The sequence below is a fragment of the Meles meles genome, chromosome 8, assembly GCF_922984935.1.
Source record: "Meles meles chromosome 8, mMelMel3.1 paternal haplotype, whole genome shotgun sequence".
Classification (NCBI taxonomy): Eukaryota; Metazoa; Chordata; class Mammalia; order Carnivora; family Mustelidae; genus Meles; species Meles meles.
Window position 1 is genome coordinate 59,892,292 of NC_060073.1, and position 22,832 is coordinate 59,915,123.

Here is a 22,832-nt window from a genome sequence, read left to right on the forward strand (position 1 = left end):
GGTACGGGGCTGTCTGTTAGCTACTATATTTACCTAGTCTGGAAGGCCCTCACAGACCCCATTCTGTGTCCCAGGCTTTGTCCCAGCTGGGTTAAGCCAACGCAAATTTGAAATAGAGGAAGGAGCTTGTCGGGACCGACCCAGACACAGGTTCACTCGAGCAAAGTGAAAGTTCTCTCCCAGGTTAAAGGGGATCTGCCAATGACGGCCCGGGAGCTGGCCGCGGCGGGAGCGGGGCTGGAAGCCTGCGCCTTTAAGGAGCCAAGGCGCGGAGGGGCGGGGCAGGAAGCGGACTCCCGGGAGACGCTGCCACCGGCTAGGTCTTTTTGGGGGGGAAGGGGCGGGCCAGACCCTCTGTGGGTCCCGCCCCCTTTCCGGCGACTGAGTACCTCTCCCTCCCTGGGCGCCCGGGGGCGTCCGAGCGTACGCGCTCTGGGGAGCTCCAGGGTCGGCGTCCCGCCCACAAAGGCTCAAGTTTGTCGTCTTGGAGGGAGTAGCTTGGGCGGGGGAGGGTGCTAATAATACCCGTTCGTTCTGGCGCCGCGCTTTACAGTTTACACAGCTGTCACCTTCGACACTCCTTAATTAATAATAAAAATAGCCGCTGTTCTGGAGGTTTACTGGATGCCAGGCCCTGTGCCGAGAGCTTTACAAGCACGGTCCCATTGAGTCGGCCCTCATAACATTGCTCCCACTTTGCAGAGCGGGAAGACGAGGCGCGGAGGGGTGCCGTGACTTGCCCGAGGTCACTCGGCGGGTCAGCGGCCACTGGATCTAGACGGGGGACCGGGGAAGGCGAGGCGCGGGTGCTACCCTCTGCTCCGCAGAGAGCCGCGGGGGCGGAGCGGCGGGCGGGGCGGAAGGCGAGGGGGGGTGCGGCGGCAGAGGATGGCCATCTTAAGTGGCCGCTGAGAGTCAAGGGCCGCTTCCCCCGGGAAGGGGGCATCGGAGCGGCCCAGGAGGTGGGGGTTTGCGCGCGGGCGGCTGCGGCTCTGGGGAGAAGTCGGGAGCCCTGGGGTTTGAGGGAACTTTTTTCTAGAAGGGCAGTGGCGGAGGGGGGCGCCTGATCTCGGGCTGCTGAACCCCTTAGGGCCCGGGCCTGCGGCTATGGGGGATGGTGCCAGGGAACTTGGCCGGGAGGGGGGAAGGGCTCTGCCCGGGCTGCGAGGGGCTGCCAGGGACAGTGCGTGGGGATTCGGGGACACTGGACCTTGTCTGAGGGTTTGTGGGAGATCAGGTTTCTATGGAGGGGATTTCCCCCCGCGGGATTTGTCAGGGGCTGGACCCAGTGGAGTCTGGGGGTTCGGGTCTAAGAAGGGCCTGGGTTTCTTTGGAGTTGAGAGTCTGGGCCGGCCGGATAATGAGGATAGGGAAGAGGTTCATCTTGGATCCCTCGCGGCTTTTGAGACTCGACCCCTCTCTGAGGCTGCAAGGGAGGTGAATGGAAAAGATCTGGGGTGGAATTAGACGTTTATGGAAATTGGGGATCATATAGTTGAGATTGTTGGAGGGGGCTAACTAACTCTCTGGACTGGGGGCCGGGGTCCCAAAATGTCCAAGAGAAGTCTGGGGGGAACTTGACCTTCGTTGGTGAGGGGGTGACGACTGGATCTCCTAGAGGTGGTGATGGCGGGGCAGGATCCTTGTGGGTTTGGGGGGTCCCGCGTCTTGCGGGAACGCGGGGCCCATCATCCCCACCGGGAAGAGAGTGGGGGTAGGGACGGTGGGGCCGTGGGCCGAGCGGAGGGGGAGGGGGCCGGCCGCCCGGCTCTGCGCTGCGCTCCTGCCCCTCCCCCGCCGCCTCTGAACAAACTTTTCTTTCTCTTCAAGTTGAGGCCGGCGCTGCAGGCGGCAGCGGCGGCGGCGGTGCGGCGAAAGAGGCGGCCTGCGCGGCGGAGCGCGGAGCCCCCGACCCCCGGCCTGGTCCGGTCGGTGGATCCTCAGGCTCTGGCCCCGGGCCCGGCCCCAGCCTCGGCCCCGAGCTTCCAGGGGCGGATGGCGCGGGGCGGTGGGCGCCGGCGGCGCTGAGCCCTGGGCGCGCTATGGCCTCGGCAGGCGGGGCGCCGGGCCCGGGGGGTGCGGGGCCGGGGGGCGCGCTGGGCAGCCCGGCCCCCGCCTGGTACCACCGCGACCTGAGCCGCGCTGCCGCCGAGGAGCTGCTGGCCCGGGCAGGCCGCGATGGCAGCTTCCTGGTCCGAGACAGCGAGAGCGTGGCGGGAGCCTTCGCGCTCTGTGTTCTGTGAGTGGGGCTGGGGCTCCCGGCGGGAGGGGGCGCGGCCCCAGGTTCCTTGCCTGTGTGCGGAGGGCCTGGGACAGTCGGACGCCAGCGCCCCCAATAGTGGGGGCTTTGGCTTTAAGCCGGGGCTGAGGAAGGATGCAGGGGGCACTTCCTTCCTGCTGTATGTCTGGGGACACTTTCTGGGGCATGGGGGGCTGGGTGTGTGGGGTCCCGCTAGCCAGGGTGGCTATCTGTAATGGGGGAAAATCTGGGGAGTTCCTGGCAGACCCTCTCAGGCACCCTTCAGGTAGAAGGGGCGAGAAGGGTGAGGATGTGTGGATGTGCATTCCAGGGTTGTGTGTAGTTCTGTTTATACAGGGATTGGGTGTCTGAGTGGTAGGCATTAGAGGTTGCAGGGCCAGAAAAACCAATGGGTGTGTAAGGATGCCCAACAGCTTCCTTAGGGGTCCTTTCTATGCCCCCAAGACTGAGGTTGGGACTGGGGAGTAGATGCCTGAGGCTGTGGAGGCAGAGTGGTGTTGAGAAGCTGGGGGAGAGCGAGGCTACATAGGGCCATGCCATTATTTCATAAATCGATGAGCATGGGCATGTGCCCTGGTCCTGGGTATCCTAGCCACCTTGGCCCCGAGCTGTGAGTGCTGGTCGTGCAGCTAGACTTGGCAGCTCTCTGAGTCTGGTCCTGCGCCTGTACCCATCAGTGGTTCTGGGTGAGTTTGGTGGGTTTGGAGTCCTCTCCCTGAGCTGTCTCCTGTGCCCCACTGTCTGATACTATGTGGACTCCTGTGGGCCTTAGGCTCTGATTACATTCCCCCTGAGCCCTGTGAATCCTCCCAAACCCCTTTATGTCCGTTATGCTTCTGTTCTCTTCACTTCTTTGTGGGTGTATTGGTCTAGGTCAGTAGTTCTCATTCGGGGTTGATTTTACCCCTCAGGGACATTGGGCAGTGTTTGGAGACATTTTTGGTTGTCACACTGGGGTGGTGTTGCTGTGTCATCAAGTAGGTGAAAGCCAGTAGTGATGCTTCGCAGCATCTCGCAGTGCATGGGACAGGCCCTCGCAGAATAATGCAGGCCAGAATGTGAGTACTGCTGGGGTCGAGAAGCTTGAAGAGGAATGGGTCCCCTGAGTCTCAGCTTGTGTCCCAAGTCTGACACCCAGGAGAGACTACCAAAGGACTATATCCTAGAGTCCCACCCCCTCAGGGCATACCCCCGATGGGGCAGGGGAGGCAGGTGCTGGGTCAGCTGTTGAGTAGGAGGGGGACAGCTGGGCCTGTGTCTGGGGAGGAACATTATTGTCCCAGGAGGGGAGAGTCCTGGCTCCACTGCCAGGGGAGGAGATGGGTGGAGTGCGGGTCTTTTTGTGTCAGGGGCTTCAGCTTTGCCAGCTGACTTTGGCTACTCCTTGAACCTCAAGGGCCCAGGGCTGGGTGCCGGGGGGAGTCAGAATTGGGATAAAAACCTGGGGGAAGGTGATAAGAAACATACTTGCTTACCTGTGTACATACCCACACGTCCATGGAAGGCATTTCAGGACACACCCCTGTTCTCACAGGCACTGACCTCTGCCAGTGGCTTTAAGTCCCAGCTCTGCCTTTTACTTTGTGACAATAGTCAAAATTGCTTTTCCTCTCTGAGCCTATTTCCTCTTCTGGAGAGTGGGGAGGGCACGAATATCTATATCAAAAGGGAGGATTAAGTGAGATCACATCTGTAGTGTGTCCTACAGGCACGGCTCAGTTAATGGGATGTTATTATTCTTATAAATACAGTCCACAAAGCAGTACCCACACAGACACCTGCAGAGAACAGGGGCCTTTCAGCAGCCACGAAAGCTCGGGGAGGGGACTTACTTGAGTGGAGGGGATGGACTGTGGCCAAGGTGTAGGGTCCCCTCAAATGGGCATTTGGTCCTCTCTGGTGCCCAGCACACACATGGGCCCCGGGGGACACCCTTGAGCAAGCTGACCTGACGTATGGCTGCAGACGGAGTCTCCCATCCCCACTGAGTGTGGCCCACGCTGCCCAGGCCTGGCAGCTGTCACCTGCTCAGCTGTTGCTGCCATCTGTCAGCACCCCTCTTGCTCCTCCTCAGTTTGGGGCTCTTAGAGGCCTGGGTCTCCCATAGGGGGCCCCCTTGGGGCACCCCAGTTTCCTGGCATCTGGGGCAGTGGGGAGAAAGCTGGGATACCCGCATACTTCCTAGCCAAACGGCCCCCGCCACCCCCAGCTCCTGCAGAGCCAGACACCAGCATAAACACAGACAGCAGGCGCACACGTGTGTGAGCACATCTCTTGCGTGTGCAAACAGAGGTGAACCAGGCTTCTAAGGACTCTTACTCTGGCGGGGGGCCAGAGCTGGTACCACAGCCCAGAGGGGCTGTTTAGACAGCTGTGGAGGCCACAAAGGAGCTGCCTGTTGCTTCCAGGGCCCTGTGGTGGGTGTGGAGCCGATGTAGGTCTGGGTGGCGGAGTGGCTGGGGGTGGCGCGGAGAGGGGAGTGGAGGGGAAGGCTGGTCATTTCTGCTCTTGTTGGCAACACTAGCAGGATAGACATGGACTGGCCTCCTCATTAACCCTGTGCGGCCTGAGCAAAGGGTTTTAGGAAGACCAAGCTGAGGGACCTGAGGGCCGAGCCCAGTACCCAGAGGAAGGCATGCCTTGGGGCTCAGACCCCAGCCAGGGGGGCAACAGATTCTGACCCTTGCTTTGTCATCAGGTATCAGAAGCACGTGCATACATATCGAATTCTACCTGATGGAGAAGACTTCCTGGCCGTGCAGGTAGGAGCCTGGACCCTGAGCCCAACCTTGATTCCTTCTTGTGGCTTAGGATCAGCTGGCTGACCCTTCTCCCACTCTTGCTGGTTCTCAGACCTCGCAGGGGGTGCCCGTGCGCCGTTTCCAGACCCTGGGTGAGCTCATCGGCCTGTACGCTCAGCCCAACCAGGGCCTCGTGTGTGCCTTGCTGCTGCCTGTGGAGCGGGAGCGAGAACCAGACCCACCTGACGACCGTGATGTTTCAGGTGCTGCCCGCTTTGCTGTGTGCATATGCCTTCCCTGCCCCTTCCCCGGACACCATTTGCTGTTTCTCCTTGTGTCTTCTCAACCTGTGTCCCCCGAAGTCCCCTGCTCCTAACCATGATGCCAGGGCCCTTTACCCCACTTTCCAGGGAAGTATCTGAGAGCCGCAGCATTCCCCCATACTTCCCTAAGGAAGGGAGGCCCACTGACTCCTGTCCACAGATGGCGAGGATGAGAAGCCCCCGCTGCCCCCACGTTCTGGCTCCACCAGTATGTCTGCCTCTGTGGGGCCTGGCACCCCACCAGCAGTCCCTGAGACTCCCACAACTGCAGCTGCTGAGAGGTAAGACCACAGCCTCCTGCATGGAGCAGGACTCCCCTTTCTCCTCTGAGAGTGGTGTCCTCATTAAAGGGGGAGAGACCTAAGCCCCCCTTTACCCCTGGGGATCTTCAGCCCATCTCAGCCCCAGAGGCAGACACCCTGATCCACGGGGCTCAGATCACTACCTGCACCATCTCCTTTGGGGATCAGGCTAGAGTGCTGGGATGCGGTCAGCATCTGACTTCTTAACCCCTTCCTGAAGTGCTCCCAATGGGCTGAGCACTGTTTCACACGAGTACCTGAAGGGTAGCTACGGACTAGACCTGGAGGCTGTGCGAGGCGGAGCCAGCAACCTACCCCACCTTACCCGCACCCTTGCTACCTCCTGCCGGAAGCTGCACAGGTACCCACCCACCCCCACAACAAGTACACGGCCTTTCCTCTGACTTGTCCTCCCCTGCCCCCTGGTTACACAAATGTCCTGACCTCTGATCTGTGGCCCTGAATAGGGGTCCAGCTGTTGTTTCCTGACTTTTCCTCACTCGAACCCTTGTATCCTCATGGTGGAGGCTAGAGCGACCCACTCAGCCCCCTTTCCCCATACTTGGTTTGGGGTGGCGACTTCTGACCAGTTGTCTCCCTTGGGTTGGGGTGGTGTACTTGGTTGGGGTGGCGTCTTCTGACCAGTTATCTCCCTTAGTGAGGTGGACAAGGTCCTGTCGGGCCTGGAGATCCTGTCCAAGGTGTTTGACCAGCAGAGCTCTCCCATGGTGACCCGCCTTTTGCAGCAGCAGGTGGGAGTACGGGGAGGCCTGTGAGGAAGGGCTTCACATCTGGGTCTGAGCGGGGGACCTCCTGCTTGCTGGCCTCATGTACAAGCCTCATTCTCTGTGCAGAATCTGCCACAGACTGGGGAGCAAGAACTCGAGAGCCTGGTGCTGAAGCTGTCAGTGTTAAAGGACTTCCTGTCAGGCATCCAGAAGAAGGTAGCCTGACTCCTGACCTCTGACCTGACCTACCAGTCCCTGACTGTGTGCACTGGCCTAACTGATCTCAGCCCTGAATCTGTGGTTTCGCACTGATCCCATCTGCTGTTTCCCTCGTGGCCCCTGCTCTCCGCATGTCCCCTGACCTTGGCCGCCCTTCCCTGCTCCAGGCCCTGAAGGCCCTGCAGGACATGAGCTCCACGGCCCCGCCAGCTCCACTGCAGCCATCCATACGCAAGGCCAAGACCATCCCTGTGCAGGCCTTTGAGGTACAGAGGGGTATCGGGAGGGGCCTCGTGGGGCACAGGGCTGTTGGAGGTGAAGGGGGCATCCCCTGCCCAAGGTCTTTTCAGCAGCCCCCCACCTCATGGCCTGCAGGTGAAGCTGGATGTGACCCTGGGCGACCTGACCAAGATCGGGAAGTCGCAGAAGTTCACGCTGAGCGTGGATGTGGAGGGCGGGCGGCTAGTGCTGCTGCGGAGACAGCGGGACTCGCAGGAGGACTGGACCACCTTCACACATGACCGCAGTGAGCCAGAGCCTGACCTGGGGTGGGGGGCGGGGCAGCCTCCCAGCCTCCGTGCCCAGACCAGTGAGACCGTCCTCTGTTCCCTAGTCCGCCAGCTCATTAAGTCCCAGCGCGTCCAGAACAAGCTGGGCGTCGTGTTTGAGAAGGAGAAGGATCGGACACAGCGCAAGGACTTCATCTTTGTCAGTGCCCGGGTGAGCAGCAAGCTGGACGAGGCCCTGGGGGCTGCAGGGGTCCCTGGGGGTGGGAAGAGAAGTGACATGTGATGTGGGTGGGTCACCCCTCCTGGTGGGGGGGGGGCGGAGGCATTTGACAGGGCAGAGAGCTTCTGTGTTGAGAATGGGTGGCCTGAGGGTGGAGTCAAAGGTCCATTCAGTGAATGTTGATTGAGCACCTGTGATAGGCTTGAGTGGTGGGCCAGACAGGCATGACCCTCCCCTCGTGGGACCTGCCACCTACCAGGGACCTCTCCTCACTGGCTGTTGCCCCCCCCAGAAGCGGGAGGCCTTCTGCCAGCTACTACAGCTCATGAAGAACAAACACTCCAAGCAAGATGAGCCTGACATGATCTCTGTCTTCATCGGCACCTGGAACATGGGTCAGGCCCGGGTTGGGGCTGGCGGGTGGGGGAGAGGACCAGCCCCAGAGCAGAGGCCTGATTGCCCCCCCCCCCCCCATCACCTCCAGGAAGTGTGCCACCTCCAAAGAATGTGACGTCTTGGTTCACATCGAAGGGTCTGGGGAAGACCCTGGATGAGGTCACAGTGACCATACCCCATGACATCTATGTCTTTGGGACCCAGGAAAACTCAGTGGGCGACCGCGAGTGGCTGGACCTGCTACGCGGGGGCCTCAAGGAGCTCACAGATCTGGATTACCGCCCGGTGAGGGGGGTCATCTTGTCCAGTCCCCCCTTAGGCCCCCCCAAACCATCCTGCTTGACCTTATGGGCAACCCTGGGGAGCACTATTTGACTGGCTTTCCCTCTGGTCCCCGGGCAAATCCTTTAGGAGATCTAACAAGTCCTTCGTGCTATGGGAACATGCTGTTTCTCTCTGGCCCCTCAGGGAAAAAGGGTAACAGACCTTTCTGTCCTGTGACTAACAGTACAGTCTATAGTATAGGCAGGGGTCGGGGGTGGGGGGGAGCGTGGACAGTGCCCCTGCCTAGGGCAAGGATGACCCTGAACCCTCTACCCAGATTGCTATGCAGTCACTGTGGAACATCAAGGTAGCTGTTCTGGTCAAGCCAGAGCACGAGAACCGAATCAGCCATGTCAGTACGTCCAGCGTGAAGACTGGCATTGCCAACACCCTGGGTGAGTAGGGTGGGCAGGGTCTCTCTGTCCACACCTCCTGCTATGATCTCCAGGGGCTGTGTTCACACATGCGGAGACTCGGGCTGTCCAGATGGACTGTGTGGCCTGTGTGGCCCCCTCTGTGTGGCCCCCTGGGGATGGGGGTTGCGTTCAGAGGCCTGCCTGCCTCGTAGCCTGGGGGGGCAGGGGAAGTGGGAGTGGGAGGATCCTCCCACCACCACTTCGAGGGGCAGAGGGGAGAGTTGGGAGCTTTCCAAAGGAGACGCAGGCCTTCCTCTCTTGCTTGCCCTGACAGGAAACAAGGGAGCTGTGGGAGTCTCCTTCATGTTCAATGGCACCTCATTTGGCTTTGTGAATTGCCACCTCACCTCGGGAAATGAGAAAACCGCCCGGTGAGGGGGCGCCTTTCCAAGTCTTTACCCTCACTCCCTATTCCCGAGCCCTCTCCCCTCTCCCATATCCCAGTCCATGACCTTCCTACATCCCTGTCCCCAGAGACCACCTTGTCCCTTGTCCCGACTCGACTCCTCTACTTCGATCTTGTTCCCAGCTCTTTCCTCTGTCCCCAGGGACCCTGATCCACACCCCATCCCTGACGCCAGAGACTTCTGACCTTGTCTCTGGCTCTTGACCCTGCCCCCATACCCCCATAGGCGGAACCAGAACTACCTGGACATCCTGCGGCTGCTCTCGCTGGGCGACCGGCAGCTCAGTGCCTTTGACATCTCTCTGCGTTTCACTCACCTCTTCTGGTTTGGGGACCTCAACTACCGCCTGGACATGGATATCCAGGTGCGAACGGGGCTGCTGGGTGGCTGGGAGGGAAGCTGAGCTGGAGGCCAGTGGGGCTTCCACCTCTGGCTCTGGATCGGGCTCAAGAGGGAGAAGCCACCCTTGTGTCTTTACCGCAGGAGATCCTGAACTACATCAGCAGGAGAGAGTTTGAGCCTCTGCTCAGGGTGGACCAGCTTAACTTGGAACGCGAGAAGCACAAGGTCTTCCTTCGATTCAGTGAGTGTGGGCCAAGCAGGTCTCCAGGGCTGGGACCTGATACCCCTGGGTCTGCAGGGCCCTGACCCCCACTTGTTCCCCGCCTTCCCTAGGTGAGGAAGAGATCTCCTTCCCACCCACCTACCGCTACGAGCGGGGCTCCCGGGACACGTATGCCTGGCACAAGCAGAAGCCAACTGGGGTGAGCGGAGGGAACGGGCAGCGGGGCCCTTGGGAGAGTCCTCTGGGCTGCAGTGAATCAAGAGTGCGTGTCTGGTCAAGGTCTGGGCAGTTACTACTCCAACTTCGGTTGCCCCCCTGAGGCCTTGGGGGTGGGTGATCCTGGGTGTTGTGAGGACTCTGGAAGGGAGGCGGGTACCAGGGCCTGGGGTGGTGGGAGTGCTGGGCCTTACCAGCATTCAGCTCTGTGGCAGGGCTCATGACAAGCAGCCCTGGCTGTTGGCCCTGACCGTGCTGACATCCCCTGCCCCAGGTCCGGACCAATGTGCCTTCGTGGTGTGACCGGATTCTCTGGAAGTCCTACCCTGAGACCCACATCATCTGCAATTCCTACGGTCAGAGTCTCCGGGGCAGGGTGATGGGCAGTCCTGGGTGGTCACAGTCCTGATTCTGCCCTAGCTTTGGGACGTGGTAGCAGAGAGTAAAGAGCTTGCCCCTGAGCGCCCATTCCTATCCCAGGTTGCACTGATGACATCGTCACCAGCGACCACTCCCCCGTGTTTGGGACATTTGAGGTTGGAGTTACTTCTCAGTTCATCTCCAAGAAAGGTGACTGTTCTGGATGTGCTTGTGGTCGGGGGGTGGGGACACGGGGTGGCCTGGGGATGTGCTGAGGTTTGACTGTATCTGTGTATGTATGTTTGGGTATGTACACGTATGTGTAAGACTGTTTCTGAATAAGTACTGTGTGAGACTGTGGGTGTGCCTGGGGTACCGTGAAAGGCATGTGCCTGTGAGTGTGCGTATATAAGGAATATAAGCACACACACATACCGGTATTTGGTTGGAGCCAAGTGTGTACCCCTGAGTGTGCCTGGTAGTGTTGGGGGGTTGTTGGCTGGCAGGCCCTGCAGGCATTCTGGTCCCCCAATCCCCTTGTTAGAGGGTTTCTCATCCTTGGGTTGTCTGTTTGCTTGGTCCAGGGCCTGGACTTTGGGGTCTCTGCACTGGTTGCTTGGGATTGGGGAGGTCCCTCCTGGATGTCCCTCCTCCCCTGCCAGGGCCCCTGATTTCCTGTTCCAGGGCTCAGTGTCTGTCCTGTTCCTCCTGCCACCCTCTCAGCCCTCCTAACTGCCTGCCTCCTTTTGGCCCTCAGGGCTCTCAAAGACTTCGGACCAGGCCTTCATTGAGTTTGAGAGCATTGAGGCCATTGTGAAGACAGCTAGCCGCACCAAGTTCTTCATTGAGTTCTACTCCACCTGCCTGGAGGGTCAGAGGCAGGCCCGGGGCCGGGTGTGGCCAGGAGGGATGGGGAGCCCGAGGTGCCCAGAGTGGTCAGCCCCCTGAATAGGGGGAAAGGAAGCCAGGTGGCGGCACTCACTTGGGTATACCCCACCCTCTCCCCAGAGTACAAGAAGAGCTTTGAGAATGATGCCCAGAGCAGTGACAACATCAACTTCCTCAAAGTGCAGTGGTCTTCACGCCAGCTGCCCACGGTGAGGCTTTTGGCAGGGCTTGAGCCTACAAGTGAGGGGCACAGGGAGAGGTGGGCCGAGCGCATATGGTTCGTGCGTGTGCAAGCATGTGTGTATGCATGTGTGTATGTGGTGGGGCTGGGCATGAGAAAGCGTGAGGGCCTTTGCTTTATCGGGGGGTGGGGGTGGGACCAAGTTGCAGGTTCATTCATCCATTCATAAATACTTTTTGAGCCTTTGCTAAATGTCTCTCTTGGCCATTGAGGATGTAGAAAATGAATGGCAATGCTGTTAATTGTTATGAGAGGCCCATGCGGGGCCATGTCTTCTATATTAAGGATTTGGGATCTTAAGTGGGAGTAAGCATGGACCAGTCTGAGGGTAGGGGTGAGTGGTGTCAGGAAAAGGAATGGGTGGTTGAGGCTTTGTTCCTCACTGGGCCTCTCTGCTCCCCAGCTCAAGCCAATTCTGGCTGATATTGAGTACCTGCAGGACCAGCACCTCCTGCTCACGGTCAAGTCTATGGATGGCTACGAATCCTATGGTGAGGGCGGGGAGGGGTGCCAAGGGGCACAGAAAGCCAAGCAGAGCTCCAGGAAGGTTTGGCAATCTGCTGGTCTGCCCCATCTTCCTTCAGGGGAGTGTGTGGTGGCACTCAAGTCCATGATTGGCAGCACAGCCCAGCAGTTCCTGACCTTCCTGTCCCACCGCGGCGAGGAGACAGGCAACATCCGTGGTTCCATGAAGGTGCGGGTGCCCACAGAGCGCCTGGGCACCCGTGAGCGACTCTACGGTGGGGTCCCCATTGGGAGGGGTATGGGGCATAAGATGGGGTGGGAGGTCTAGGAGGGGTGGACCAGGGGTGGGGGCAGGACTTGTTAGAACCCCTGGAATATCTGGAAGTTACGCAGTCATGGCTGGAGGTGGGCCTGCACTAAGGAGTAGCTGGAAGCGGCCTACAGTCCAGGAACCCAGGTCCCCCTGAGTCTTCTTTCTCTTCCTCCCCCAGAGTGGATCAGCATTGATAAGGATGAGGCAGGAGCAAAGAGCAAAGTCCCTTCTGTGTCTCGAGGCAGCCAGGATCCCAGGTGAGCTGGGACTGTGCTGGGTGTCCCCTGAAGGGGTGCCTGGGGGCTTTGGGTCAGCCTCGACCTCATCTCACCCCTGTACACCCCTGGCAGGTCAGGGAACCGCAAGCCAGCCCCTGCAGAGGCCTCCTGCCCACTTTCCAAGTTATTCGAAGAACCAGAGAAACCCCCACCAACTGGGCGGCCCCCAGCCCCACCTCGAGCTGCCCCCCGGGAGGAGCCCTTGACCTCCAGGTGAGAAAAGAAACCTGTTACCCCCACTTCATCTGTTGCTATGCTTGGCTCTCAGGGCCAGCCTGGGGACCATTTGCTGCCTGAGTGATCTGATGCCCCTACACTTATAGCCACTGTGGCCAGCCAGGCCTCCCTGAGGCGTGGCTCTCTGAGCCTGTGGAAGCACAGTCATTCTTTCCTCCCGATTCTGCCTTAAAAAATAGAATTAGAAGTTGTTTTCTGCAACAGTTCCCTCCACATAAACAGATTTAGCTTGAACTTTCTGTTTGGCCTCAGCATGGGTGTTCCTTCGGTGCATTCTATGGAACACTGTCCTACAAGGTGCCCCACTGGAAATGCGTCTGTGGTCAAATGAGTTTGGGAAATGGTTCTGGCTGGATTCTTTTCTTAGACAGTCCCAGTGCACATTAGTATTCGCAAAAGCTCTGAGCATGTGGACAGGAAGGAAACCCTTTTTCAACTCTGTTGAATATAGTTTCCCAAACTTAATGGGCCAGGAAACTTCTTTTCCACACAGTAACTATTAATACCCTGGGGAATTAGTGTTCTGTGGATCATACTTGGGGAAAGTGAGGCTTACTTTCCAATTATATCCAAGTGTCGCTTGAACTTCAATAAAAGCTCCTAGTGCGGTTCGGTGCTTTTTCACTCACCTTCACCTGTTACCAGTCACCTTGGTTTTATCTTTAGGCTTGAGTAAAACGAACCTGAATCCCTGGGTGAGACTCCTCAGTAGATTGGCCTCAGGTGCCTCCAGAGGCTTTCAAGATCTGGCCGGTCATTCGCATTAAAGTATTTATTGGCCTGCCTCCCACACCTGTTTTCCCTGATTTTAAACTCAGGTTTCACAAAGTCACAAAAGAAAGATCTGAGAATCTTAGCAAGTCAGGCAAGGAAGTTCAGGGATTATCTATTCAACGATTGTGTCTCCTGGATTTTAGAGGTGAAGACACCAAGGGCCAACAGGGGAAAGTGGTGTGTTCAAGGTCACACGCAGTTCTAAGAACGGGGGGGGGGCCCGCAGTCCTGACTCCCAGTCCAGTTCTCTCTCCGCGGCACACATTGCCTTCACTTTGGTATCTGGGTCCTGACTTCATTATCCTGCTCCCAAACCCAGGTTGAAGGCAGAGGGGGCTCCAGAGCCGGAAGGGGTGGCAGCCCCCCCACCCAAGAACAGCTTCAATAACCCTGCCTACTACGTCCTTGAAGGGGTCCCCCACCAGCTGCTGCCCCCGGAGCCACCCTCGCCTGCCAGGGCCCCTGTCCCACCGGCCACCAAGAACAAAGTGGCCATCACAGTGCCTGCTCCACAGCTTGGGCGCCACCGGCCCCCCCGTGTGGGAGAGGGGAGCTCATCAGATGAGGAGTCTGGGGGCACACTGCCCCCTCCAGACTTTCCACCCCCACCACTGCCAGACTCGGCCATCTTCCTGCCCCCCAGCCTGGATCCTCTGCCAGGGCCAGTGGTCCGGGGCCGCAGCGGGGGTGAGGCCCGTGGCCCACCACCTCCCAAGGCCCATCCAAGACCCCCACTGCCCCCAGGCCCCTCACCTACCAGCACTTTCCTGGGGGAGGTAGCCAGTGGGGACGATCGCTCCTGCTCCGTGCTGCAGATGGCCAAGACGCTGAGTGAGGTGGACTATGCTTCTGCTGGGCCTGGCCGCTCAGTGCTTCTGCCAGGCCCCCTGGAGCTGCAGCCGCCCCGGGGACTGCCCTCTGACTATGGCCGGCCTCTCAGCTTCCCTCCACCTCGCATCCGAGAGAGCATCCAGGAGGACCTGGCAGAGGAGGTGTGTGGACCAGGGGTGGCTGTCTGTGTGCACCTGAGGTTTGTGCTTGCCCATGGACAGTGGTGTCCTTTTCCTTCACCATTCAGCACCATTCAGTGCTGTCCCTTCTGCCCTGAGCTGGGGAGACGCATGAATCAGCCCCAGTCCTTGGCTCTTCCCCTGAAGCATGTAGTAGAAAATGTGGTTGGCTGTGGGGCTTCTCTGCGTGGGTACCCTCGGTGCTCCCCCTGACATGTCCTATTCCCTCAGCCTCCATGCCCGCAGGGCGGGCGGGCCGGCGGACTGGGTGAGGCGGGCATGGGCGCCTGGCTGCGTGCCATCGGTTTGGAGCGCTATGAGGAGGGCCTGGTGCACAATGGCTGGGACGACCTGGAGTTTCTCAGGTGGGGGTGGGGCTGGAGGTGGATGGGGAGGGGCTGGCCCCGGGGCGGAGCTACGGGCCCTCAAGAGCACTTCGCCCATCTCCCAGCTTCTCTTACCCCTACAGCGACATCACCGAGGAGGACCTGGAGGAGGCTGGGGTGCAGGACCCGGCTCACAAGCGCCTCCTTTTGGACACCCTGCAGCTCAGCAAGTGATAGCAGTGGCACTGCGAGGCTGCGAACTGGGCACCCCTACCCCTCCACTAAGGCCCAGCCACAGTCCTGAAGTTGAAAAGTTACGAGGGGTGGGGCAGTACCCCTCTGCCTATTTATTGGGGATCTGCGTTCCCCACTGCCCAATCATTTGGAATGCCCTAATTAGGACGTTCTGCCCTTCACCTGCCCCAGGGCTCCAGTAAGTCACCCCGATTACCAAGGACTTGGGTTATTAGATTACCAAGGACTTGGGTTATTCGGGTGCTGACCTCCCTTTCTGGACTCCTTCTCCCAGTCCCAGGGGTGCCCGTTATAGTCCATTTGGGTAGGCCTGGGCCCTCACTTTCACCGCTATTTCTGCTGCCCTCCACCTGGCCTGAACCACAGGGGGAGGAGCTCAGCCAGGACCTCTCCCAACCCCCACTCTGGGGGTGTCCGTCCGGAAATGAAGGAATAGCCCAAGGACCGGGCTGGGGTTTATTTAAGCTTTTCTGTGTGGGTTTGGGAGGGTGGGCACTTTAATATTATTGGGGCTGGTTGGGGGTGGGGAGAAGAATCTGGGCCATAAAGTGCTAGTTTGCTTAGTTCTCACTGTCTCCTGGTCTATACCACCTTGAGTTGTGGATGTGGGGCTGCAGTGGGTTCCTTGCTGGTTGCAAGAGGGTGGGACTCCTGTAGGCAGCCTGTCCCCATCCTGGGTACTCAGAAGGGTTGCCAGCATGATGTCTTCAATAAATTAAGTTTTATTTGGATTGAGCAAAACTCACCTCAATAAATTACAAGTTTTTCGAAGGAAAAGAACAACAACAACCAAAAAAGGGTGGGGGGGAGGAAACCCCTCTGTCCTGATGCCCAGCAGCCAGCCCCACTGCTCTAAACAAGCCTACCTCTGTGCCAAGACCTGTTGGGAATGGGAGGGGGATGAATTGGCAGTGGGACCCTTCTGGCAGCTTATTATCCCAACCATGACCAGTGCCCCAGCGCAGGTGAACCCGATCAGTGCAGGTGGACCAGAGGGCTAGGGCAGCAGGCTGGTTGCTAAGGTGAGGAGTGACCCAGCCGGCTGCAGAGCCGGGGAGGGAGCCAGGCTGTTACTCTACTTGAGGACCCTCAGGTTCCAGCACAGTTATTTGATCCCGTTTCCAAAGAAAGCCAAGCTGGAAGGGGTGGGAGTGGGGGAATCCCAGTGAAAAGCACCCTGTTCTGCTGGGTGGGGTAGGTGAGGACGAGAGGTCTCCAGAGCTGGGGAGGGCACACACCTAGGGATCAGACACGGTAGGGGGTGGGGACAGCTGGGCACTTCCAGGCGGGCGCTCAAATGGGGAGGGACTCTGTCAGGTCCTGGAGGGGCAGGGGCTCTTCCGGGGCAGGCCCGGAGACTCCAGAGTCCGGCGGCTAGAAGAGATTGGTCTTCAGGGCCGGGCCAGGCTTCCGGTGGAAGGAGGACAGAACCCCGGAGAAGGGCCCGGGCCCGGGTTCCGTCGGCTGCCAGGCCTTAAGCAGCTCCGCCGCGCCTGCGCCCGGCCCCCCGCCCCCGCCGCCCGCCACGCCGGCCCACAATGGACCCTTGAGCGGCTGTGGCCCGGGGCCAGGGCCGGGCCCGGAGCCCAGGGCAGCAGGCAGCGGGCTGGGGCTCAGACGCGGGCTGGCCAGGCCAGGGGCGGGCGGCGGCGGCAGCGACGCGGTGCTGTCGGGCGTGGGGCTGCACGTGGACTCCTTGGAGTCGTCGTCCTCGGACGAACAGCGCGCCTCGCCCTTTTTGGGGCCCGCCGCGCTCGCCGCACCCTTGGCGCTGGCAGCACGCTCCTGTTTGCGGAACTTGGCCCGACGGTTCTGGAACCAGACCTGCGGGCACAGGGGCCGGTCAGGCCGAGGTCGCAAGACGCGACTAAGCCCTCAGTCTGGAAGGGGCCGGATCAGGATTATTACCAGAGAGCCTCAGCCCCTCGGCCCTCCATCACTTAGCTCGTATCCCCCCTCGCCTCTCCACTCATCTCCTCTCCTCCACCTGCCCCTTCCTCCAGGTCTTCCCCTTGGGATCTAGTCACGGGCGCACCCGCAGCCCGCTGCTTCCAGTGTTCTTGAGTCTCCTGAGGAATTCTGCCTTTGCTCCCTCATCACTCAAAGCCCTGCCCCCAATGCCTTCCTTCCAGGAGTTTGCACCAGGAGTGTCCCACGTTGGTGGAGAACGGGTTTTGGGCACCAGGGAAAATCTTTTGTTCAGGGTCTCCAGTAAAGGCAGACCAGCTGAACATCTGTATTTGGATTTTTAAGACAGACAACAGAGTCCACCTGGGCGGCTCCTCCTCGGACCAGAGCCTGCCCAGAGCCCTGGGTTTCCAGATTCAGAGATTTCACAGCTGCAGAGCTGGGGAGGGGACATGGCAGCACTCACCGGCTTTCCCGAATTCGTCTGCCTCGCTTGGCACAGAGGCCGCCTGGGGCTCCCACTCTACTACCCACTCGGCCTCTTTCCACACTTCCTAAGCATCCCTTTACATGCCTGGCCCTTACTAAGGAGACCCATGGGAAATCGTGGGGCTGAAGAATTCAGTTCTCCTCAGGGTCTCCCGAGGACCTCAGGTCTGCCAAGTCTTGGCCCCATCCCCTCCCCCAGCTGTCCATCCTCTCCTGCCCAACCACCCCCAGACTGCACGCTGGCCCCTGGTCCCAGGTCTCCACCTCCAAGCTGCGCCTGCTTGCCACCTGAGCGAGGCCCCTCTATCCAGTGGCCCCCAAGTGTCAGGCACTAGCCTCCCACCTTCCTCCACGTGCACACTCCCATGCACACACGCAAACACGTACCTGCACGCGAGCCTCAGTGAGGTCGATCTTGAGCGCCAGCTCCTCGCGCGTGTAAATGTCGGGGTAGTGAGTCTCTGCGAAGACGCGCTCCAGCTCCTTGAGCTGCGCGCTGGTGAACGTGGTGCGGATGCGCCGCTGCTTGCGCTTCTCGTGCAGGCCCGACGGCTCCGGGAAGAACTTGTAGGGCACTAGGGGTGTGTGCAGGAGGGGGTAGCAACGAGGGTGGGGGCGTGAGGGCCGGAGCTCAGCCCGAAGTGTCCTGCCCTGAGATCGCTCACGGTCCCCGCCCCTGAGCAGGCCCCTGGGCTTCCTCCCCTCAGTCCGGGCTTCCTCCCCTCAGTCCCTAATTGAGCACCTTCCCTCTCACTCACTGGAGCCGGCAGGAGTGAAGGGGGACAGGGCGCAGGGGGACCTGAGGCCCAAGAGCAGCAGCGAGGGAATCAGGATCTAATCCTCAGGTCAAGACTGCTCACCGGTCCTCAGTCCTCCCCATGTTTCCTCACCTCCCTCCAGTCCAGCTGCTCCTTTGACCTCCCCTTTGGTGTGCTTTTACTTTGGTCAGTCTGCCTACTTGGTTTCAGGTCCTGGTCTGTCCACCCCAGCCTTGGTTGCCAGGTCTCATCAGCATCCTGAGTCTTCCCCGTAACCAGCTGTGGACGGAGGCTGGGCGACTGAAACTCCCTGGCCTGGGCCCACTGTGAGCCCTGCCTCGTACTTTGTCATGTAGGGACTTGGCCCCCTCTACCCTGCCATCTCTCTCCTCCCAGGCCTCATTTCCTCCATTCTTCTGGAGAACTTCTTCTTCCATTCATCCCATTCTTCATGTGTCCTCTTCTCTTCCTTATCTTTCTCCATCCACATCTCTCTTCAGCTTTCCCCTTTCAGACCATTCTTTTCTTTGTGCCATTGAAAAGGGTCCTTTTTTTTCCCCCCACCAGGTTCCTGCACCTTCTCTTTGCCCTTCTTCTTCCTCCCAGGCACCTCTCTCTGTGACGCAACTCCCCCACAGCCAGCCCCACCACTCTCCCTCATTCTCTTCCCATCCTTGTTCTCTTTTATCCCATCCAAGTCCCCCCTGCCCCACAGACAGTGTTTCTGACAGTATCTCCTCACCCCTGTCACCAACCCCTGCTTAGGGCTCCATATTCTTCAGGAGTCCCCAGTATCCATCTTTGTCCTACAACCCTAGTTCTCTATCTCCCCCTAATCCTTGTCTCCAACACTCCATTCCTAGCCCCATCTTCCTCATCTCTGTTGCTAATCTTCTTTGGTCCCCATCTCCCATATTTCCTGTCCCCATCACCTAGTTCTTGTCTCCATCTCCCCAGTCCCGGGTTCCATTTCTCCCAGGGTCCCCAATCTTCCCATCTTTGCTCACATCTATCTATCTCCCCATCTCAGAACTCCATCTCTGAGGGACCCATATCCTCATTTCCTCACCCTATCTCCCCAATCCCCATCCTCATCTGGCTAAGAGTACCCAATCTCCCCATCCTTGTTCCAGTTTTTGGCTCCATCTTGCTGGTTCTCATTTCTCTAAATCCAGGCCCTTATCTCACCATCCCTTCCCACCCCCTCAGGCCCCAATATTCTGTTTGGGTCCCAGTGGTCCTCCCAGGAAGGAAGGAGATACAGAGATTGGGTGGGGCAGCCGGGACTCTAACCGTAAAGATGGGGATGGTTGAGAGGCTCCATGAGGTTCAGGGTTCAGATTGGGACTTGGATGGAGAGGGTTGGAGGTGTTGGGAGCTCATTCTGGGTTCTGCAGGACTCTAGCTGGGAGAGTCTCCAGGGGGAAAGGGAGAATGAAAGTGGCTTAGTGACCTGGACACTCTTTTCTTCCAGCAAGGGAGGGGTTTTCATTGGTGCAAGAGGGTCTGAGCACAGGCAGGATGGGTCCAAAACCCGGCAGGAGGGGCTTGATGGTGCTGGGGCTCTAGGAAGGCTTCCATCTGGGCAGCTCGGCTGCTGCAGGAGCCCTTGCTGGGGGTCAGATATGAAGTGGGGTGGGGATAAGGATGAGGATCTGATTGGACTGAGCCGGCGGCATCTTCCAGGGATATGGGATGGAGAGGTTTGGTGGTCAGTCTTTGCAGGTGGGGAGGGGAGGACCTGGTGAGGGGTCTGGGGCTGGGCCAGGGATCTATTTCCCTGACCCTAAGAGCACAAGAAGGGGAAGGTTGAGAGGGTGGGGCTCAACTCTGCCTACAGGAAGCCCGTCTTACAGGGAGGCTGAGGATCCCACGGGTGTTGGAGGGCAAGGATGGTGGCGGCTGTGGGGGAGAGTCGCAATCACTTGCCAAATAGGGCAGGGGCTGGGGTTTCCGCAGGATTTGGAGGGAGGGTTGGGCCGGGTCTGGGCTCACCTGCAGAGTAAGGCGCGGGCTGGTGGTCGCGTAGAGCGCCGAGCGCGCAGTTGGAGGAGCCGAGCGCGGGGCAGGGCGGACCAGCCGCGGGGAAGGCGGGTCGCAGGGGGCTGTATTGGAAGCCGCCGGGCTGGCTGCAGGCGCCGAAGTCGCCGTAGGCGGACGCCTCCATGGCCGCCACGCACGAGTCGTACGAATTGAGGTAGGAGTAGTCCATCGGCCCGGGGGTCAGGGTCGGGGGCCGGGCCGGGCCAGGTCGGGGTCGGGGTCCCCGGCCGGATGGGGATCGGGATGAGGGTCCGAGCGCCTAGCGCCGAGGACTCGAGGCCGGCTCTGAGCACCCGCGAGTCCGCCCGCCCCGTCGCGGCCGCCCTTCGCCTGGGTGCAAAGCAAGTGCAGCCCGGCCGGGCCCGCGCGCCTTTTAACGCTCAGGACCCCGCGGAGGGGGCGGGGCGGGCAAGCTCCGCGGGGCGGGGCCTAGGCGGCCCAGGCCCCACCCCCAGCTACCCCAGACCCCCACTCCAAAGGGTCCCCGCCACCCTCCTTGGGCTCCCAAGGTGTAGGGCGGGGCAGTGTTGGGCCCCATGCCTAGAGTCTCCATCCCTCCCCAATCCCGACCAGACCTTCGCTCTGTACGCACAGTGCCAGGCTGGAGGGTCCCAACCCCTTCCCTTGGCCTCCCCACCTGCGGCCCCGCAGAAGGGAGGGGAGACAGGCCTGGCGGCGCTCCGGTGAAGAAGTTAATTCAATTCGTCCTGATAACCGAGTTATTCTGATCCAGCCCCTCGGCCCCGCCCCCAGCGAGGTCCCATCCCGCCGGGGACCACGCAGGCGGTTCAGGAGGGGGATGGAGACACGGACAAGGAAAAGACGGAGCCTGGGATGGGGACGCGGATGAAGCGAGGACACAGGGAGAGAAAGGGACAGAGACAGTGGTGGAGAAAGAGACAAGAGAGATACAGGTACACAGATGTAGACAAGGATGAGACACGGAGAAAGAGATTGGAGACAGGGGCAAGTGGGCCCACAGGGACAGAGATGGAGACAAAGCTGAAGCGCGTGCAAGAGAAAAACAGGGATGGAGATGGGGACAAGGCAGAGACAGAGGCAACAAGGATAAGAGAGGCGCCGAAGGGGGAATGGAGAAAAAGAGTGAGGCAGGCGAGAGACGGAGAAGGCCCTGGGGTGAGACAAGGATTGAAACAAGGATTGAGATGGAGATCAGGAGAGAGGTGAGACAGAACAGGGCAGGGACAGGGAGACACAGACACGGAGAGGCGGTCTCAGAGTGACAAGGACAGGGACAGACGGAGGAGGAACAGAGCTGAGAGAAAAAGCCTTCGGAGAGCTGAGCCCCACAGTGGGAGTGTCCAGGGGGCGGTAGGATTGTGGTGGAGATCAGGCCAGGCTGCCGAGGGGGAGGGTCTCTGCAGCCCAGATCCTTCTATCTTACTTGGCCACACAACACTGACCACACCTTCAGGGCCCAGCCTGCCTCTCCCCTCCCCAGTTCCCCAGCTCTGTCTCCCTGCCCACCATCTCCCAGTGTGACCCTTTCTTTGGTCCCCAGCACCCTTGGCACAGAGTGTGTGTATGTGATGAATGTCAGGATCAGGAGATCAGGAGGAACCAAGTGACCTCTACACTCTCTTTCAGCCTCCCCACCCCAGCACCTCTCTTTTTCTTCACCAGGAAAACTACCTAGCCTCAATCTGGACCTGGCCACAGACCTGACCCTCAGCAGATTCAGCCTCTGGCCTTCACATGGTGAGAAAACTAACACAGGATCCTTTCTAGAACAGAAAAGAGAAGTTTCTGCCCTTGCAGCTCACCTGAGGTGGATTGGACAGCTCTCCCATCCAGTCCCCAGCCTCCTCCACCCAAATCTTGGTACGTCCTACAGATGGGAGAGTGAAGACCCAGAAGCCAGGGGAGGGTGGCCCCTTATTACCAAAGCCTCTGCAGGATGAGAGAAGGTTTCTAGGAATACCTTTCCCCAACTCCCCACTATAGGGAACATGCCCACCCTCAGGTCATCCACTTCAAGGGCCACTAGCTCTTTTCTTCACACAAGGATCACCTATCCCCATCTCTGTAACTACTCCATGCCAGGGGGGTTCTTTGAAGTGTTTTTTCTCATTACTTTTTAGGTATAGACTTCTAAAACTGGCAGCAAAACTGCTTCAAAAATTCTCCCCACGGGTGTGTGAAGTGTACCTCTCGTCTTTGACACATTGTCTGCAGGGAGCCCAAAAAGGGATCTCAGAATTGAGAACTCGGAAGTGCTCTCCTTAGAACTGTCATGGCTCTCCATTGCCCTCAGGATCAAATCCCAGCCCTCATTCTGGTCACAATGTCCTCTTGTGCCAGTGCTCTGGCCTGCCTCCCCCTCCCCCTCACTGTGGCTTTCTTTGAAGCCCTCACACATTGATTGGTCTTGTAGTCCTGTCCTTTCTGGCTGGAATGTTCATTCCACTCCCCACCCCACCCCACTGCCCCCTACCTCCCTCAAACCCCCAAACCTGGATGACTCTTGTTTACCCATCTGGTCTCAACATGGACTTATTGCTTCCTGGAAGCCTTCCCTTATGCCCCTAGACTCTGTTGAGGGCCCCATAAAACCTCCCTCTCTTCTGGTGACCCATGTCACCAATATTTGCAAAAAAAGTGCAAGATTTCAGGACAGACCTGTTACTTCCCAGCCCCACAACAGTGTCTAGTCCTTCCTTCTGCACACCACAGATCTTCCCACATTTGCTTGTTGAGTTAATGAAAACTAAGCTGTGTGCTGGGGAATACCTGCCCTTGTTTCTAGGGATGGAATCCTCATCCCCTCATTCCTACTCTCCACTCTCTGGAAAGGGATCATCCTCCCATCTTCATTCCTTCATTCCCCAGGGATAGGAAAC

The 22,832-nt window shown here is 59.2% G+C and overlaps 2 protein-coding genes across 3 annotated transcripts; one reads left to right on the forward strand and one right to left on the reverse strand.

Moving 5' to 3' along the window:
- The first annotated feature begins 376 nt into the window (after positions 1-376).
- INPPL1 (inositol polyphosphate phosphatase like 1) lies at positions 377-15,506 on the forward strand. 2 transcript variants are annotated; one of them, XM_046015589.1, is made up of 29 exons: positions 377-962; positions 1,831-2,239; positions 4,959-5,022; positions 5,114-5,264; positions 5,485-5,605; positions 5,847-5,987; positions 6,285-6,378; positions 6,481-6,570; positions 6,741-6,839; positions 6,949-7,099; positions 7,187-7,293; positions 7,595-7,697; positions 7,787-7,983; positions 8,300-8,417; positions 8,713-8,809; positions 9,071-9,209; positions 9,329-9,428; positions 9,521-9,609; positions 9,901-9,982; positions 10,107-10,196; positions 10,744-10,857; positions 10,995-11,083; positions 11,519-11,606; positions 11,700-11,855; positions 12,072-12,150; positions 12,244-12,384; positions 13,502-14,174; positions 14,424-14,557; positions 14,662-15,506. In XM_046015589.1, exons 2-29 carry the CDS (start codon positions 2,043-2,045, stop codon positions 14,750-14,752), a joined length of 3,795 nt encoding a protein of 1,264 aa, XP_045871545.1. In that variant the 5' UTR covers positions 377-962; positions 1,831-2,042; the 3' UTR covers positions 14,753-15,506. The 2 variants fall into 2 exon arrangements, with proteins under 2 accessions (XP_045871545.1, XP_045871546.1); XM_046015590.1 differs by lacking the exons at positions 377-962; positions 1,831-2,239; positions 4,959-5,022 and having other exon boundaries at positions 5,124-5,264; positions 5,412-5,605.
- On the reverse strand, positions 15,499-22,808 carry PHOX2A (paired like homeobox 2A). The gene is made up of 3 exons (XM_046015591.1): positions 19,924-22,808; positions 17,558-17,745; positions 15,499-16,597 (listed from the first exon to the last, which is right to left on the reverse strand). Exons 1-3 carry the CDS (start codon positions 20,138-20,140, stop codon positions 16,148-16,150), a joined length of 855 nt encoding a protein of 284 aa, XP_045871547.1. The 5' UTR covers positions 20,141-22,808; the 3' UTR covers positions 15,499-16,147.
- Positions 22,809-22,832: the final 24 nt, after the last annotated feature.

Excerpts from the sequence above, each read along its gene's own strand:
- INPPL1 (XM_046015589.1), top strand. The coding sequence starts at position 2,043 with ATGGCCTCGGCAGGCGGGGCGCCGGGCCCGGGGGGTGCGGGGCCGGGG. Across the intron at positions 5,265-5,484 it reads TGACGACCGTGATGTTTCAG|ATGGCGAGGATGAGAAGCCC; the intron begins GTGCTGCCCGCT and ends TCCTGTCCACAG. Across the intron at positions 7,100-7,186 it reads CACCTTCACACATGACCGCA|TCCGCCAGCTCATTAAGTCC; the intron begins GTGAGCCAGAGC and ends TCTGTTCCCTAG.
- PHOX2A (XM_046015591.1), bottom strand. The coding sequence starts at position 20,140 with ATGGACTACTCCTACCTCAATTCGTACGACTCGTGCGTGGCGGCCATG. Across the intron at positions 17,746-19,923 it reads GCCCGCGCCTTACTCTGCAG|TGCCCTACAAGTTCTTCCCG; the intron begins GTGAGCCCAGAC and ends ACACACCCCTAG. Across the intron at positions 16,598-17,557 it reads TCACTGAGGCTCGCGTGCAG|GTCTGGTTCCAGAACCGTCG; the intron begins GTACGTGTTTGC and ends CTGTGCCCGCAG.